Source organism: Anser anser, assembly GCF_964211835.1.
Source record: "Anser anser genome assembly, chromosome: 12".
NCBI classification, from domain to species: domain Eukaryota; kingdom Metazoa; phylum Chordata; class Aves; order Anseriformes; family Anatidae; genus Anser; species Anser anser.
Window position 1 is genome coordinate 14,405,239 of NC_139733.1, and position 16,378 is coordinate 14,421,616.

The following is a 16,378-nucleotide window of genomic DNA, read 5'->3' on the forward strand; positions in this document are numbered from 1 at the left end:
CCCCGGGGGGGCGGCCCCGGCGCCGGGACGTGTTTGTAATTTATTATTTTGGAGGAAAGGAACCACAAAAACAACCAGAAATGCCGTCGGGTCGTGCTGGGGGGGGGGGAACGGGGCCGGGGGGGGGGGGGGCACCGGGACCCAGCCGCTTCCGGGGTTGGGCCAGCGAGAGGCCGGAAGCGGGGCAGAGCGGCGCCGAGGGGGAGGGCGCTCTGCGCGCCGGGGGGGGCAACTCTATGGTGGGGGAGGCTCGGGGGGGGGGGGGCACTGGGGGGGGTCTGTTGGGGGGAGTGCTGGGGGGATTGGGGGCTGGGAGGGGAGGGATGGGGGGGCTGGGGGGGGGGGAGAATTGGGATTGGGGGCTGGGGGGGAGGAATTGGGATTGGGGGGCCTGGGGGGAGGGGAGAATTGGGATTGATGGCTGGGGGGGAGGAATTGGGATTGGGGGGCTGGGGGGGGAGGAATTGGGATTGGGGGCCTGGGGGGGAGGGGAAGAATTGGGATTGGGGGCTGGGGGGGAGGGGAAGAATTGGGATTGGGGGCTGGGGGGGAGGGGAAGAATTGGGATTGGGGGCTGGGGGGGGAGGAATTGGGGATTGGGGAGGACTGAGGAGGGTCTGGGGGGGCTGTGGGGCCGGGGGAGGGGAGTGCTGGGGGTTTGGGGGGCTGGGGGGAGGAATTGGGGATTGGGGGTGGCGGGGGGAAGAATGGGGGGCTGGGGGGGCTGGGGGGCCAGGGTGGGAGAGGGAGTGCTGGGGGCATTGCGGGGCTGGGGGGAGGAATTGGGGATGGGGGAGTCTGGGGGAAAAATGGGGGAGTCTGGGGGAAAAATGGGGATTGGGGGGGGGGTCTGGGAGGGAAAAATGGGGGTCTGGGGGGTCTGGGGAGCCAGGCTGGGGGGTCTGGGGGCACTGCACTACAGGGAGGGGGCAGAGAGGGAGGGGGACACACCGCAGGGTATATGCGGGTGTTGAGGCATCGCCTGACCCCGCTGCCTCCACGGGCAGAGGGGCGCCGCCGTCCCCCCCCCGCACCCCCATGGCGCTGCGGGACACCCCCTCCGCCTGCCCGGCCCTGTGGCGCTCGCTGCGCTGCCCGACGGCCGAGCTGCGCCTGGACCTGGTGCTGTCCTCGGGGCAGACGTTCCGGTGAGCCCACGGGGGGCTACGGGGGGGCAACCGGGGGCCGCGGGGCCCGGCCCGACGCCCGGTGCCTGGCAGGTGGCGGGAGAGCAGCCCCGGTGCCTGGACGGGCGTGCTGGGCGCCCGCGTCTGGACGCTGGTGCAGGAGCGGGACCGGCTGTGGTACACGGTGTACGGCGAGGAGCCGCCCGGCCCCGACACCGACGGGATCCTGCGGGACTACTTCCAGCTGGACGTGGGGCTGCCGGCCCTCTACCGCGCCTGGGGGGCGGCCGACCCCCACTTCCGTAGGGTGGCCGGCGACTTCCCAGGTGGGACAACCCCGTAGGGTGGCGGCGGTGGCACCCACCGGGCCGCCCCCCCCCTGACCCCATCCGTCCCGTAGGGGTGCGGGTGCTGCGGCAGGACCCGGTGGAGTGCCTGCTCTCCTTCATCTGCACCTCCAACAACCACGTCGCCCGCATCGCCGCCATGATCGAGCGCCTCTGCCAGGCCTTCGGCCGCCGGCTCTGCCAGCTGGGCGCGCGGCCCTTCCACGCCTTCCCCTCCCCGGCGGCGCTGGCAGGTCCGCGGCCCCCCCCTCCCTCCCCACGACACCCTCCTCCTGCCCGGGTTGGGGTCCCCGGCCCACGGCCCCGCTGTCCCCTCGCAGGCAGCGACGCCGAGGCCAAGCTGCGGGCGCTGGGCTTCGGCTACCGGGCCAAGTACGTGAGCGGCAGCGCGCGGGCCATCGCCGAGGGGCTGGGCGCCGAGGGGCTGCGCCGCCTGCGCGCCGAGCCCTACGCCGAGGCCAGGAGGGTGCTGTGCGCCCTGCCGGGCGTGGGGACCAAGGTGGGTGCCGGCACGGGGACAGGGGACGAGGCGGCGGCGGCGGCGGCGGCGGGGCTGACGGCGGCTGCACGCGGCAGGTGGCTGACTGCGTGTGCCTGATGGCGCTGGACAAGGCGGAGGCGGTGCCCGTGGACACCCACGTCTGGCGCATGGCGCGGCGGCACTACGGGGCCGCGGAGGGCGCGCGCTCCCTGACCACCCGCGTGCACCAGGAGATCGGTGAGGCCCCAAAACCGGCGCTCGGCCCCCCCCCCGCATTGCGGAGCCGCAGCCCCTTCCCTGAGCCCCCCCCAACCAGGGCTCGGAGGGGGGGGCACGGGCTGAGCCCCCCCACCCCCCGTGGCTGGCTCCAATCTCCCTGCAGGAGACTTCTTCCGCGGGCTGTGGGGACCCTACGCGGGCTGGGCGCAGGCAGTGAGTACCCCGCCGTGCTGCCCCCCCCCCAAAGCCGTTTGCCCCCCCAGGCTGTGCCCACCCAGCGCCTTGCCCCCCTCCCCAGGTCCTGTTCTGCGCCGCCCTCCACAAGGGGCAGGATGCGGCCGGCAGTGGGAAGCGGGCCAGGAGGGGCCGGGGCCGGGAGAGCTGCGGGGACGAAAAGCCCTAAAAGGGGGGGGGTCACGAAGCCCTAAGGGGGGATCACAAAGCCCTAAGGGGGGGGCACACGGCCCTAAGGGGGGGCCAGGGGCAGCGCTGTGGCTGTCCCCCCACCCGCTGTGCGCCCGGGGAGCCGCTGGCGCCGAGGGAGCTGCTGGCCCCAGGGGGGCCGAGCCGAGCTGGGCGGCTTTCGCCTGTTTCCTTTATTACAAGCAATAAAATAGAAACATCCATTTGGAAAACGCGCCTGGAACATGCTGGGGGGGGGGGGGCAGAGTGGGGAGGGAGGGAGAGGGCCTGGCTGGAGCCCCCCCCCCCCCCCCCCGCCTGGGGGTGCTCCTGGGAGCTGCCCCCACCCTGTGCAGACCTCGGCTCCAGGCCTGCAGGGGGGCAGCCCCCCCTGTGCCCCCCCAAAAAAAAGGGGCTCCCTCCTGGGGCCGGCTGGGAGCAGGGCAGGGTGCCCCCCCCCCCCCCCCCACGGTTCTGCCCCAAAAAAGGAGCAGATGGGGGGGGGGGTATTTGGGGTCTGTGAGGCCGGGCACCCCCTGCCTCAGCACCACAGCCTGTGTTGGGGACAGGACCCACACGGACCCCCCCCCAAACACCCTGCCCCATCCAGCTGTGCCCCCCCCCGGCCCCCCAGCGCCGAGCTGTGCGGGCGGGGGCCAGGCCCTCAGCGGGGGGGCACCCGGGGGGTTCTGTTCGCCGGCGCCCGCTCGCAGTCCGACCCTGCTGGGGGTGGGGGGGGGGGGGAACGCGGGGTGAGAGCCTGGCGGCACCCCCAGACCCGTGGGGGTGTGGGACGAGGATTGGGGGGGGGGGGGGCGTCAGGGCTCACCGTTGCTGGAGCCCCCCCCCAGGCGCTGGCCGTGGCAGGGGCTGCTCAGCGTCGGCTGCCCGGGGCCCTCCTGGCTGGTTCCCAGCTGCAGCTTCCTCATGTGCCGCACCACAGCCGTGGCGTTGAAGGCTTGCTGCCGACCGCACGGCGTCCGTCACCGCGCCCCGGCACCGCTTTGTGCCCCCCCCCGCCCCCCCCCCCCACCCCCAGAACCACCCCCCGGCCCGCGCTCACCTTCCACTTGCTCTTAGCAAAGTTCTTCTTGATCTGCTCGCTCACCGACTGGTGGATGTTCTTGTCCAGGGCCGTGTCCCCGGCGATCCTGGGGTGGGGGGGGATCAGCGGGGGGGGGGCCCAAAGCTTCGGGGGGGGCAGCTCAGCCCGGGGAGTGAGCCTTGGGAGGAGACCCCCCCCCCCAGCTCCTTACCAGGGGTGCTGTAGGGCTTGCTCGCACGTGAAGCGCTTTTTGGGGTCCTTCTCCATCAAGTGACGGATGAAGTCTTTGGCTGCGGGGGGGCACAAAGCAGCTGTGAGCCCACCTCATGTACCTCCCCCCCGCCCCCGTGTACCCCCCGGCCACTGTGCCTGGCCCCCCCCCGGCTCACCCGAGTCCGAGATGTCGTCCCAGTAGGGCGAGTCGAACTCGTACTCGGCCCGCAGGATCTGCTCGAAGAGCTTGGCGTCGTTCTCGTCGTAGAACGGGGGGTACCCGCAGAGCCTGGGGGGGGGGGGCACGACATAGCGGGACGGGGGGGCTCGGCAGCCCCGGGGCAGCCCCAGCAGGATGGGGGGGGGGGACACTCACAGGATGTAGGCGATGACCCCAATGGACCAGCAATCCACTGCCTTGCTGTAGGGCTTCTGCGCCAGCACCTCGGGGGCTGGGGGAGAGAGGGGGGGTGGGGTGGGGGTCCCCGGGGTGGGGGGGGGGGTCCCCAGAACGGCACCACAGGGAGCCCCGCAGCCCCAGGGGGCTCACCCACGTAGCCGGGGGTCCCGCAGGCGGTGGACATGACGCTGCCGCAGCCCTCGATCTTGGAGAGCCCGAAGTCGCTGATCATGATCTTGGAGTCCTCCTCCAGGCTGTAGTACAGCAGGTTCTCGGGCTGCGGGAGGGGGCGGCAGGGACGGGTGGCACCGGGGACGCTCCCCCCCCCCCCCCCGCCAGCTCCGGTCCCGCTGTCCCCCCCCCCGCCGCTCACCTTCAGGTCGCGGTGCACGATGCCCATGTCGTGCAGGTACCTGACGGCGTCCAGGATCTGCCGGATCAGGGCGCTGGCGTCGCGCTCGGTGTAGAAGCCCTTCTCCACGATGCGGTCGAAGAGCTCCCCCCCCGACACCCTGCGGGGCCGCGCGGCGCCGTCAGCCCTTCCCCTGTGTGTGTGTGTGTGGGGGGGGGGGGCAGCCCCCCGGACCCCATCCCCGTCCCCCCCCTCCCCGTCCCGGCACTCACAGCTGCATGATGAGGTAGAGGTGGCTGCTGCTCTCGTAGATGTCATCCAAGGCCACGATGTTGGGGTGCTTGATCCTGTTGGGGGGGGTAATAAGGGGGGGGGGGGTGAGATGGGTCGGGACCTGCCCCCCCCCCCCCCCCAAAGCCTGCAGGCTGGCAGGGAGCAGGCCAGGCCCTGCAGGGCACCGCGTGCCGGGCTATTTCGGGCATGCTGATAACGCCCCACGGTGATGGGTGCCGGGGGGGGCAGCACGAGGTGTGTGTATGTGTCCCCCCCCCCCCCCATCCCGCCATCGCCATCCCTACTTGTGCAGGACGGCGATCTCGTTCTCCAGGCCGGCCTCCTTCCCCTCCAGCGCCTTCTTGGCGATGCACTTGATGGCCACCAGCTTCTGGGTCACCTTCTCCTCCGCCAGGACCACCTCGGAGAAGGCCCCCCTGGCGCGGGAGGAGAGGGGTGAGCTGGGGGGGGGCGGGTTGGACGGAGTCGGGGTGGGGGGGGCGCCGCCGGAGGCGCCGCGCTGCCATTGCCATGGCGACAGGCAGAAAGTCCGGCTATTTATAGGAGAAAGGCGAGCGGCAGCCGCCCGCTGGGACGGCCGGGCCGTGGGACGCGGGGCCCGAGGGTGCCGGGGTGCTCGGGGCACCCCATAACCCCCCCCCACCCCGCTGCTCGTCCCCTTCCCAAGGCCAGGAGGGGACAGCGGCCCCGGGGACAGCCCCACCGCGGGGGGACACCCCGGCCACACGTCCCCCCCCACCCAGGGGGACCCAGGGTGCTGTGGAGGGCCCCAGAGGTGCCCAGGTGGGGCAGGTGGAGGGCAGGGCGCCGGCGCTGCCGGGCCCTAATCCCTTCTGTAATTAACCCGGTAATCCACCCTAAGAGCCTTACGGCACCCGGGCAGCGCCGGGTGCCACCGCGTGTGCCCCTCGGGGGACGGGGACCCGCCGGGACAGCACCCTCGGCCAGGGGGCACGGTGTGGCACGGCAGCACGGGGCGGGCAGCACCACGTCCCCCATCTGTCCCCGGCCCGTCCCCGTGTCCCCCGCCCGTCCCCGTGTCCCCCAGCCCAGCCCCGCAGGTGCCGTCCCGCGGCGGTGGCACCCGCCCCGTGCCAATATTTGAGCTGGCACGGTTCCACGCTGCCGCCCGGCCGGGGTTGGTGGCGGCGGTGCCGGCTCCGGTGCCAGCCTGCGACTCACGTGCCCAGGACCTCTCGGAAGTCGTAGATGCGACGGATGTCCTCGGTCCGCTTCTTCCAGCCGGGCCCGTCCCGCCCCAGCGGCATGGTGGCCTGGGCCTGCGGGGCACGGCGGCGGCGGGGTGGCCCCGCGGGTGGCACCGGGTGACACCGGGGCTGCGACCCCCCCGGGCTCGGTGACTCGGTGCTGGGACCCCCACGGGACGTGGCACCGGGTGTGACGGGTGTCAGGGCGCGGGGACGCGGGGACAGCGGCTGCCGGGGACGGTCCCCGCGCGCTCCCGGTCCCGCGTGGGCACCGCACCGGGGCTGCCCGGGGCGCGGCTGCTGCTCCCCGCGCGGGCTCGGGGCCCTGCCCGCGCAGATCCCGCGTGGGAGGAGGACGGGGGGGGGGGGGGGATCCCCACGCGCGGCCCCGCCGCCCCCGCCCGCCCTTACCGACGGCCCCGGCCCCGGCCCCGCGCGGAGCGGAGCGGCGGCGGCGGCAGCTCCCGGCCCGGCGCGCCGGGCGGCCCTGACGTCACGGGAGGGGCGGGGCCAGCCCGCGCCCGGCCAATGGGAGGCCGCGGGTGGGGCGCCCACGCGTGACCGCGGGCTGGGGGGGGGGCGGCTGCGGGGACACGGGGGGGGATACCCGCGGGGGGACACCCTGCAGCGGGGACACCCCACGGGGAATGGGGGACCCCCCACGGGGGACGCACCCCACGGGGAACACACCCCACGGGGGATGGGGGACACCCCACGCCCCCCCCCGGCCTGCCCCCCACCCACGCGTGTCCCCAGCCCCCCCCCACAGAAGCACACCACTCCTGCCGGCCTCCTTTTATTGCCCGCGCGCACAAACCGCAGGTACAGCCCGAGCCCGCCGCGCCCCCTCCCCAAATCCGCCCCCCTCCCCCGGTGACACCGCCACCCCCCGTGTCCCCACAGCCCCGCGGGCAGCTCCCACTCGTGCCCACGCAGAGCTGGGTGCTGCGGGAGGCGGCGTGGCCGTGGGAGCTGCCACATCTGTCCCTCGGAGGCCAGGCACCCGAATAACCGCGGGCGCAGAAGCCACCAGGGGGCTGTGTCCCCCCCCCCCCCCGGGATGCTGGGTCCCCATGTGTCACCTCCGCGCCCCAGCCCCGGCCCCACAGCCCGGAGCGGTGGCAGCAGGCAGCAGCTGAGCAGGGCACGGAGCAGGACGCAGCCCCCCAGCGGGACGTCGCGGCGCTGGGTGGCACGCTGCGCTCACCCCCCCTCTGTCCCCAGCCCCCGGGTGACGCCGGGCGCAGCGTGGGCACGCCGGGACCCCGCAGGGCCGGGACAGGGGCACCTCCTCGTCCCCGCGGGCTCCGTGACAGTCCGCCGCCCGCGCGGGGTGCCGTGCCGAGCGCCCCGCTAACCGTCCAGCAGCTTGAGGATGCTCTCGCGCTCCTTCAGCGTCTTCCAGGCCTGGTCCTTCTCCTTCTTGGTGGGGGTGCGCTTCTTCTGCCGGGCCGCCATGATCTTGCGGAAGGCGTCCATCACCTCGTTGTCGGCCATGCGGACGCGCTGCCGCAGCTCCTGCCGGTGCAGCTCCTCCTTGGCCAGCCTGGGGACACGGGAGGGGGGCGGGGGGGTCAGTCCCTGCCCGCTGCCGGCCCCCACGCGCCCGTCCCGGCCCTGCCCGCGCTCACCGCAGCAGCTCGTGCTTCTTGGCGCGGTTGTGGGCGCTCAGCGCCTTCAGCTCCGCCTGCCTCTTGCGCAGCTCGGCCAGGACCTCGTCCTCCGAGTCCTCGGCGGGCCGGTCCTCCGACTCGAGCAGGCCCTGCGCCACCAGCTCCTCCTTGATCCGCCCCTCCAGGGACTTGGTGTGCGGGACGCTGCGAGGGGCAGAGCGCGGGCGCTGAGCGCGGGCACGGCCACGGCGCGCCAGTACCCGCCTTCCGTCCGCTTCGGGCCGCGGAAGCCCCGCGCCCGGCTGCGCGGCCAGCGAGGCGCTCACCTGAAGGGCTTGTTCTGGCTGCGGGGAGAAGTGCCGGCGCCGTCAGCTCCCGAGTCCTTGCCGGCGATCTCGGGGATGGGGGAGTCCTCCACGGGGGAAATGATGTTCTCCTAGAGAGCAGGGCGCGGGGGAGGGAGGGGTCACAGCTCGCCCAGCCGCAGCCGCGCCGCCCCGCGGGGCCGCCGCGCAGCCCCGAGCCCCCTCACCTCCACCAGGGCCTGCAGGAGACGCTGCGTCAGGGGCCCGAAGGGACACCCGTCCTCGGGCTGCTCGTGCTGGGCCTCCGACTTCTTCAGCAGGGCATCGACGTCTGCGAGGGGAGAAAATGATAATCAGCAGCAGGGCAGAGGCAGCTCCGGCTCTGCAGAAGCCGGGTGCCGGTCCCCCGGTCTCTCCCCACAGCCCCCAGCCCGTTGCGCCAGGCGGGGACAAAGGCACCTTTGGTGTCCAGCTCGGTGAGCGGCCCCAGGACGCCCTTCTTCTTGTCGGCAGCGGCTGCAGCCCGGGCCCCGTCCTTCTGCTCCTCCAGCAGGTCCTCCTGCGCCCAGCGCTGCGAGTAGTGCTTCCCCAGGGGAGGGATCTGCGGGGACAGGCGGGGGGCACGCTCAGCACGGGGCTCGCGGCCCCTCTGGCCGCTGGGGAGCGGGGCTGAGGGGCTGGCGAGGATGAGGAGGGGTTCCTCGTGCGCTGTGGGACTGCACGGCCTGGCGACGAACGGGGAGAGGGGACAGGAGAGCGGATGAGGGACGGATGGAGCGGGGGGGCCCCGGAGCTCCCCACCTTGTAATGCTCAGCCTCGTCCTCGGGCGGCTTGAGCAGCTCCTCCAGGACTCTGACTTCCTCGTTGGTGAGGTCGGCGCAGTACGGCTCCACCGAGGCCCAGAACCTGCGAGGACGGAGGGGACGGGCGGTGAGGGACGGCTGCGGGGACACCGCGGCACCTGGCTCCCCAGGGGGCTTCTCCCCCCGCGGGGTGAAGGCAGCTCTCCGGCCGGGCGCTGCAGGGAAGGAAGCGGGGATCCCGGCGCTGCCCCGCTCCCCCCGCACCTGTTTGGGGCGTCGTTTTTGGGAATGCGGGGCGCTTCGATGGGGTCGTCCTGGAACTCATATTCCTGGATCTTGGGCTGCAGGTTCTTGGATTTGGGCCGCCCGGGGCCGGGCCCCGTGCCGTGCCCCCCTTTCCCCTCCAGCTTCTGCTTCTTGGGCTTCCCGTGCTTGACGGAGGGCCCCACATCGTGCTCCTTGCTCAGCTTCAGGAACCGCCGGTCGCCCTTCTTGTCCTGCCAGTCCGTCAGGATCTGGAAAAGAGAGCGACCCCCAGCCCGTCCCCGGTCAGGGCACCGCGTGCGGGGGCCGCAGGGGGGAGGACGGGGACCTCGGGGACCGTCCCGCACCTGCGTCTCGGCCTCCAGGATGCGGAGGCGGCGGCTGGCGGAGGAGAGCAGCGTCTCCAGCTCCAGCTGCAGCGTGTCCAGCTCCTCGATGCCGATGCCGTCGTCCTCGGAGCGGGCCAGCACGGCCGTGTAGCGCGGGCACACCTTCACGTGGTCCACCGACTTGAAGTCGTGGAACTGCAGCGGGCAGTCCTTCAGCTCGCTCATGGCGGCGGGGGCGGCGGCGGCACCGGCGGGGGGGCACCGAGGGGATACCGGGAGCACCGTGGGGGGCACTGAGGGACCACCCGGGGGGGACCGGGGAGTCCCGGGGGGATAACGGGAAGGCACCGGGAGGGACCGGGGAGGACCTGAGGTGCACCGGAAGGGAACGAGGGGTACCGGGGGGGACACGGGGAGGGAACGCGGGGTACCGGGGGGCACTTGGAGGGACCGGGGGATACCGGGGGGGTACAGGGAGGGAACGGGGGCTACCGGGAGGCACCGGGGGTCGTCAGAGGGTTACCAGCAGGCACCGAGGGGAACCGTCGGGCACCAGGGGGATAACGGGAAGGCACCGGGAGGGACCGGGGGAACGGAGGTGCACCGGGAGGGATCGACGGGTACCGCGGGGCACCGGGGGTCGTCGGGGGTGCACCGGGAGGCACCGGGGGCTACCGGGAGGCACCGGGGGTCGTCGGAGGGGTACCGGGAGGCGCCGGGAGGCACCGGGGAGGCACCGGAGGACACGAGGGCGGTACCGGGAAGCACCGGGAGGGTGCCGGGGGATCACCGGAGGGTACCGGGGGGGGTCACCGGGGAATCGGAGAGAACCGGAGGGAAGGGATGGGGGTGGGGGGGGGGCTCTGTGGCACCGGGGGGCGGGCACCGGGGGCTCCGGGGCGCTGCGGGGAGGCCGGGGCGGGGCAGGCCGGGGGCAGGCCCGGGGCGCGGGCGGGCGGCGGCGGCGCCGCGGGGGCCGGGCCAGGCCTAGGCCGCTCGCCCCCTTCCGGCCCCCGTCGGCCGCGCCGCGCCGCCCCGCCCCCCGCCCCCCATTGGCCAGGCCGCGCCCAGCGCCCGCCGCCCATTGGCCAGCCCCGCGCGCTGTCTGCCTGCCCTAATATGGAAGCGCTGACAGGAGCGTACCAAGCGCCGCGGGGAGAGGGGGCGCGGGAGGGGGACGAGCGGCCTTCATGGGCTGCTGCCGCCGCGTTCCCCGATATCCCCGCCGGGATCCATCTGAAAGCTTTTATATGCCCTGGGCTATAAGGCAGAGCCCTTTGGCCGGTGACTGCGCTCTGGGCGGGGAGCGGGATCCTCTCGCCTCCCCCCTTCCTCCTCAGTGGGAGCTCCCGCGCATCCCGGAAGAGGAGAGCGGCCACTTCCGCCTCCCGGGAGCGGAGCGGAACCGAGCGGAGCGGAGCGGAGCTGCCACCATGGTGCGGCGGGGCCGGGGCGGGGCCGGGCGGCGGGACCGGGGCTGGGACCGGGGATGGACGGCGGGGCTGGGACCCGGGAGCGGGGACCGGGAGCGGGAGCGGGACCGGGGAGGCGGTGGCGGGGCCGGTGACCGGGACCGGGGTTCGGGATTGGGGGCCGGGACCGGGGCCGGGACCGGGGCCGGGACCGGGGGTGGTGGCGGCGGCGATGCTGATGGTGCTGATACTGATGGTGCTGATGCCGGTTCCGGTTCCGGTGCCCGCCGTCGCCGTTCCCCGCAGACCGCCACGCTGCGCCCGTACCTGAACGCGGTGCGTGCCACGCTGCAGGCCGCGCTGTGCCTGGAGAACTTCTCCTCGCAGGTGGTGGAGCGCCACAACAAGCCCGAGGTGGAGGTCAGGTACGGCAGCGCCCCCCCCCCCCCCCCCCCTGCACCGGGCACGTCGCTGCCCCCCGTGCTGAGCACCTTTTCCTCCCGCAGGAGCAGCAAGGAGCTCCTGCTGCAGCCCGTCATCATCAGCAGGAATGAGAAGGAGAAGGTGCTCATCGAGGGCTCCATCAACTCCGTGCGCGTCAGCATCGCCGTCAAGCAGGTGCGCGGGGGGGCGGCGGGCCGGCGGCTCGGCTCGGCGCTGGACAGCCTCCTCGCTTCACTGCCCTCTGTTCTCCGCAGGCTGATGAAATCGAGAAGATTTTGTGCCACAAGTTCATGCGCTTCATGATGATGAGGGCCGAGAACTTCTTCATTCTGCGCAGGAAGCCCGTGGAGGTGATGTGGTGGGGCAGAGGAGGGGGGCTTCCAGCTCCCCCACCCCCCCGCGCCCCAGGGGCTTCCAGCACGGGGCCGGGACGTGGGGGTGCCCGCCGTGGGGGTGCCTGCCGTGGGGGTGCCTGCCGGTTGCTCACCCCGCTCCTTCCGTCCGCAGGGCTACGACATCAGCTTCCTGATCACCAACTTCCACACGGAGCAGATGTACAAGCACAAGCTGGTGGACTTCGTGATCCATTTCATGGAGGAGATCGACAAGGAGATCAGCGAGATGAAGCTCTCCGTCAACGCCAGGGCCCGCATCGTGGCGGAGGAGTTCCTCAAAAACGTGAGGCTCTCACACGGGGCCCTCGTCCTGGCACGGGGGGGGGGGGGCGGCGCAGCCCTCGCTGCCGGGATCTGGGCTGGGGGGGGGGGGGGGTGGCGTGGCAGCATTTTGGGGCGATTTATCCCCTTTTTGAGGAGCGGGGGGGCAGCTGACGGATGCGCGCCTCCTCTCCCCTTGCAGTTCTAGGCCGTGCCGCCGACTCCGTGGCTTCCCGGCGCCTGTGCAGAGCCCCGCGGCCGGGGCCGCCCGTTCCGGCGGAGGAGAGCCGAGCCCCGCGGCCCCGACCCGGGGGGGGGGGCACTGGCTGCGCCCCCCCCCTGCTCCTCGCTGGCCGGGGCGGTGCCGCGGTGGGGGGCGACCCGGGCTTGTGCGTGCGTGGGGCCGGGCGGCCCCGCTCCCCCCGTACTGTCGCGTTGTGTTTTTTAAAGGGTCACTTGCTGTACCCGCGGCTCCTGCGGTCATTTTTGGGGGTGGGGGGGGGAATTAAAGGAGGGGGGGCACGGGGCGGGGCCTCAGGGAGAAGGGGGAGGGGCCACGGAAGGGGGAGGGGCCGAGGGGCGGCACCATGGCAATGGTAAACAACGGGGGCGACCCCGGCGGTGCGGGCAGGACCGGGGTGGGTGCTGGGGGGAGGATGGGGGCACCAAGGGCTTTTGGGGTGGGGGGGCACTTGGGGAGGGTTTTGGGGGGCTGGAGGGGATGGGGGGGGCTGCGTCCTGCTCTGGAGCCCCCCCGCTCACCCAGCAGGGTTTGGGCACTGGGGGGGGTTCCCAGTTCTCGGGGGGGGGGGAGCAGAGCTGCCAGCAGCTTCCCTTGCCCCCCCCCCAGGCCACCGTGGGGTGCCCCACGCCTCGCCCACACGGGAGCGGTGACGGTGAGGGGGGTGCCGAGGGACTGGTGCGTCCTGGGTGCCCCCCAGGCGGGGTGCGTGACGGCGGGGCATCCCGGGGGCCACGCGCGGCCGGGCCGCCACCATGAGGACCGAGAGGTCGGGGAAAGCCACGGCGGGGACGCCCGGCTCGGCGCGGTGCGGGCAGGCAGGTGGGTGCCCGCTCCCTGCCCAGCAGGGAAGGGGGGGGGGGGGACGTGGGGGTGTCCCCCACCCTTTTGGGGCTCAGCCGTCCCCGCAGGGCACGGGGCACCCGTGGGGCAGCGCGGCTGCGGCCGCCCCCAGCTCAGCCCCGAGCGGTTGAAGGAGGTCAGGCTCCGCGTGGAGAGGGCCATCAAGGTGAGGGCGTGCTCCTGCCGCCCCCCCCCCAAATATCACCCACCCGAGGGGCGAGCAGCACGCTCAGCCCTCGTGTTCCCCGCCCCCCCGTCCCAGGACAAGAAGATCTTCGCGCTGCAGGGCCCCTGCCCCGTGATCCGCCGCCTGCTGCGGGCGCGGGGCTGGGTGGAGAGGAAGGAGCAGGGCGCAGGCGGGGCGGGCGGCCCCCGGCAGCAGGAGGGAGGTGGCAGCGGCGAGGCCGTGCAGGGCGCCATGACCCACCGCGGGGTGCAGGGGACCCCCGAGTCCTCGTGCTCCTCGTGGCTGCCTGACGAGGAGGAGGAGGAAGAGGAGGAGGAGGATGAGGAGGACCCCGAAGGCATCCACGACCTCATGGTTAGCCACAGGGCTGGGCCGCGGCTCCCACATCTGCTCGGCGCGGGACCTTTATCCCAACGCCCTCGCGGAGATGGGGCAGCGAGGACGTGGGGCAGGGGGCTCCCGCCTCACCCGGCCCCTCTGTGCCCCCCCCAGTCCCGCCTGGTGCGGGACCAGGTGCCCTACTTCATCTGGACCACCCGCGGCAGCGCCGTGCGGGGCCGCCTCCTGCAGCCCGACCAGGTGGCGAACCACTACGCCCGCGTGGGCTCCTTCACCACCAAGGTGGGGCCGCGGGGATCCCGCCTCGGGGGGGCTGGGGGGTGAAAGGGGGTCACGGGGTGTGCCCGGGGGTTTGGGGGGCTGCCACCCTTCTCTCCGCAGGAGGGGCTGTGCCTCACCCTGCGGAACCTGCCCTGGTTCGACCAAGCCGACCCCGACGCCTTCTTCCCCCGCTGCTACCGGCTGGGCGCTGCGGATGAGCGCCAGGCCTTCATCGGTGAGCCCGGGGCTGGCTCAGCACCCCGGGGCTGGCTCAACACCCCGCTGCTGCCCCCGCGTCCCCCCCCCCTTCCCCCCGTGCCCCCCGCTCAGCACCCGGCTGGGCCGTGCCTCCCCTCCCGCAGAGGATTTCCGCCTCACCGCCGCGCGCAGCCTGCTCAAAGTGGCCCTGGAAAGGGCTCAGGACGCGCATGCGGGGCCGGATCCGTCCCCAAACTCCGCCGAGGCCCCAGGTAACGCTGGGGGGAGGGGGGGGCTCCCGTTCCTGACCCGACACCCCCATCCCCACGCACCGAGGGTCCCTTGGAGGGGCGCGGCACCCCCATCCCTCACCCCGCTCCCGCAGAGGGCCCGGGTGCCCAGCTGGTGGAGGAGGCGCTGCGGGTGTGCGGGCAGCACCTGGGCAGCCTCACCCACCAGGACATCGACGGCGACCCCCGGCCCCCCGGCGCCACGGACGCCGCCTGGGACGGCTTCCTGCGGGGCTACTACCGCGCGGTGCAGTGAGTGCCGGGCTCGGGGACGCCTCGGGGACACCTCGGGGACACGGCTCGCACACGGCGGGATCGGTGCTGAGCTGTCCCCCAACCCCGTGCCCCCCGCAGCGAGGGGGCCGTGCCGCGGCTGAGCGGGGCGCAGCGGGAGCAGGGCCGGATCCTGCTGCAGCGCCTGGCGGGGCGCCTGCCCCAGCTGCGCATGGAGGGTGACCGCAACGTCTGGATCCTCAAACCGGGAGCCGCGTCCCGGGGGAGAGGTAGCGGGGTGGGGAGAGATGTGGATGGGAAGTTGGGGGGGGGTCCCCACATGCCACGGGGGGCCCCTACAGGCCGCCGTGCCCCCCCCCCAGGCATCACGTGCGCGGCGCGCCTGGACGAGGTGCTGCGGCTGGCGGGCCGGGCGGCGCGGGAGGGCCGCTGGGTGGTGCAGAAATACGTGGAGCGCCCGCTGCTCATCTTCGGCACCAAGTTCGACGTCCGCCAGTGGTTCCTGGTGACCGACTGGAACCCGCTCACCGTCTGGTTCTACCGCCGCAGCTACCTGCGCTTCTGCTCCCGGCCCTTCTCCCTGCGGCGCCTGGACGCGTGAGCGCCGCTCCCCGCGCCCTCCTCTCGCTCCGCGCTCGGCCCCATGCTCACCGCCCGCTCTCTCCCCCAGCGCCGGCCACCTCTGCAACCAAGCCGTGCAGCGACGCTGCGGGCCCGGGGGGGCCCGGCACCCCCGGCTGCCCCCCGACAACACGTGGTCGTGCCGGCAGCTGCGGGCGTACCTGGCGCAGCGCGGGCAGGCAGGCGCCTGGGGCGAGGTGATGGTGCCGGGCATGAAGGCGGCGGTGGTGCGGGCGCTGCGCTGCTCGCAGGGGCTGGTGCGGGGCCGGAAGGGCAGCTTCGAGCTCTACGGGGCCGATTTTGTTTTCGGGGAGGATTTCCGCCCCTGGCTGCTGGAGATCAACGCCAGCCCCACCATGGCCGGCGGCACGGCGGTGACGGGGCGGCTGTGCGCCGGGGTGCAGCGGGACGCGCTGCGCGTCGTCATCGACCGCAGGGACGACCCCGGCTGCTCCACGGGGGCCTTCGAGCTCATCTACAAGCAGGTGAGGAGGTGGGGGGGGGGTTGGGGACACACCGGGGGGGTCGGGCACGGCTCCAGGACTGAGCCCTGTGACTCTGTGCCCCCCCCGCCCCCGGCCAGGCGGCCGTGCCCACCCCTCGCTACGTGGGGCTGAAGCTGGCGGTGGAGGGCTGCTCGCTCCGGAGACCCCGCCGCGCTCCCAAGCCCCCCGGCACCACAGCGAGCACCCGTGAGCCCCCGGGGAAGCCGTGGAGCCCCTCGTGCCCCCCCCTGCAGCCCCCATCCTGCTCCCCCGCAGCAGGGGGGGCGCAGGATGGGGCCGGTGCCCACCCGGGGGCTGCGGGGGCCCGGGGGGTGTCGCAGCTCGGGCGCCGGCACAGCCAGCCCTCGGCGGCTCTGCCCCTGCTCCGTGACCGTCCCGGTGCCACCGTCCCCATCCTGCCCCCCCCGAGAGCCCCCCCCAGCCGCCAGGGCCGGGCTCGCCTCAGCCCCCTGCCCCTGCTGCAGGCAGCTCAGCACCAGGGTGGGGAGAAGGCACGGGGGGGCTCCGGGGGGGGCGAAGAGGAGCTGTGAGGCACCCACCTGGCCCCCCCCCGGGGTCTGCCCCATCTTCCCCAGCTGGCTCCAGGTGGGAAAACATGGCTGTGAGAGGAGCCAGGCTCTGCGCCTTTGTGGGGGGGGGGAGGATGGGCCGGGGGGGGCACCGCCTGCCAGCCCCCCCCCCATGGCCCAGATCTGCAGGGCTGCGGCAGGAACCGGCGCCGTAGCAGGGCTGGGAACCAGGTC

General features: G+C 73.9%; 4 protein-coding genes across 7 annotated transcripts; 2 read left to right on the top strand and 2 right to left on the bottom strand.

Moving 5' to 3' along the window:
• The first annotated feature begins 124 nt into the window (after positions 1–124).
• On the top strand, positions 125–2,809 carry OGG1 (8-oxoguanine DNA glycosylase). The gene is made up of 8 exons (XM_083796222.1): positions 125–239; positions 1,008–1,148; positions 1,221–1,453; positions 1,528–1,707; positions 1,795–1,973; positions 2,051–2,192; positions 2,338–2,387; positions 2,473–2,809. Exons 2-8 carry the CDS (start codon positions 1,039–1,041, stop codon positions 2,575–2,577), a joined length of 999 nt encoding a protein of 332 aa, XP_083652348.1. The 5' UTR covers positions 125–239; positions 1,008–1,038; the 3' UTR covers positions 2,578–2,809.
• On the bottom strand, positions 2,753–6,599 carry CAMK1 (calcium/calmodulin dependent protein kinase I). Of its 4 annotated transcripts, none has more exons than XR_014571673.1 (12): positions 6,500–6,599; positions 6,063–6,160; positions 5,165–5,296; positions 4,859–4,933; positions 4,608–4,746; positions 4,385–4,511; positions 4,211–4,286; positions 4,011–4,123; positions 3,833–3,911; positions 3,640–3,727; positions 3,406–3,534; positions 2,753–3,296 (listed from the first exon to the last, which is right to left on the bottom strand). XR_014571673.1 is itself a non-coding variant. In XM_083796207.1 (12 exons), the coding sequence occupies exons 2-12, from the start codon at positions 6,146–6,148 to the stop codon at positions 3,241–3,243; spliced, it is 1,107 nt and encodes a 368-aa protein (XP_083652333.1). In that variant the 5' UTR covers positions 6,149–6,160; positions 6,500–6,599; the 3' UTR covers positions 2,753–3,240. The 4 variants fall into 4 exon arrangements, 2 of the variants coding, with proteins under 2 accessions (XP_083652333.1, XP_083652334.1); XR_014571674.1 differs by having other exon boundaries at positions 2,753–3,299; XM_083796207.1 differs by having other exon boundaries at positions 2,753–3,299; positions 3,406–3,538.
• A 273-nt stretch (positions 6,600–6,872) lies between these two features.
• TADA3 (transcriptional adaptor 3) lies at positions 6,873–10,381 on the bottom strand. The gene is made up of 8 exons (XM_083796209.1): positions 9,422–10,381; positions 9,075–9,325; positions 8,808–8,913; positions 8,466–8,607; positions 8,234–8,337; positions 8,028–8,137; positions 7,720–7,905; positions 6,873–7,634 (listed from the first exon to the last, which is right to left on the bottom strand). Exons 1-8 carry the CDS (start codon positions 9,626–9,628, stop codon positions 7,442–7,444), a joined length of 1,299 nt encoding a protein of 432 aa, XP_083652335.1. The 5' UTR covers positions 9,629–10,381; the 3' UTR covers positions 6,873–7,441.
• A 162-nt stretch (positions 10,382–10,543) lies between these two features.
• On the top strand, positions 10,544–16,292 carry LOC310880198 (uncharacterized protein). The gene is made up of 13 exons (XM_083795665.1): positions 10,544–10,839; positions 11,122–11,240; positions 11,322–11,433; positions 11,514–11,609; positions 11,767–11,937; positions 12,366–12,376; positions 12,634–13,165; positions 13,262–13,807; positions 13,907–14,256; positions 14,370–14,726; positions 14,782–15,105; positions 15,179–15,614; positions 15,713–16,292. Exons 1-13 carry the CDS (start codon positions 10,594–10,596, stop codon positions 16,163–16,165), a joined length of 3,753 nt encoding a protein of 1,250 aa, XP_083651791.1. The 5' UTR covers positions 10,544–10,593; the 3' UTR covers positions 16,166–16,292.
• The last annotated feature ends 86 nt before the right edge of the window (positions 16,293–16,378 follow it).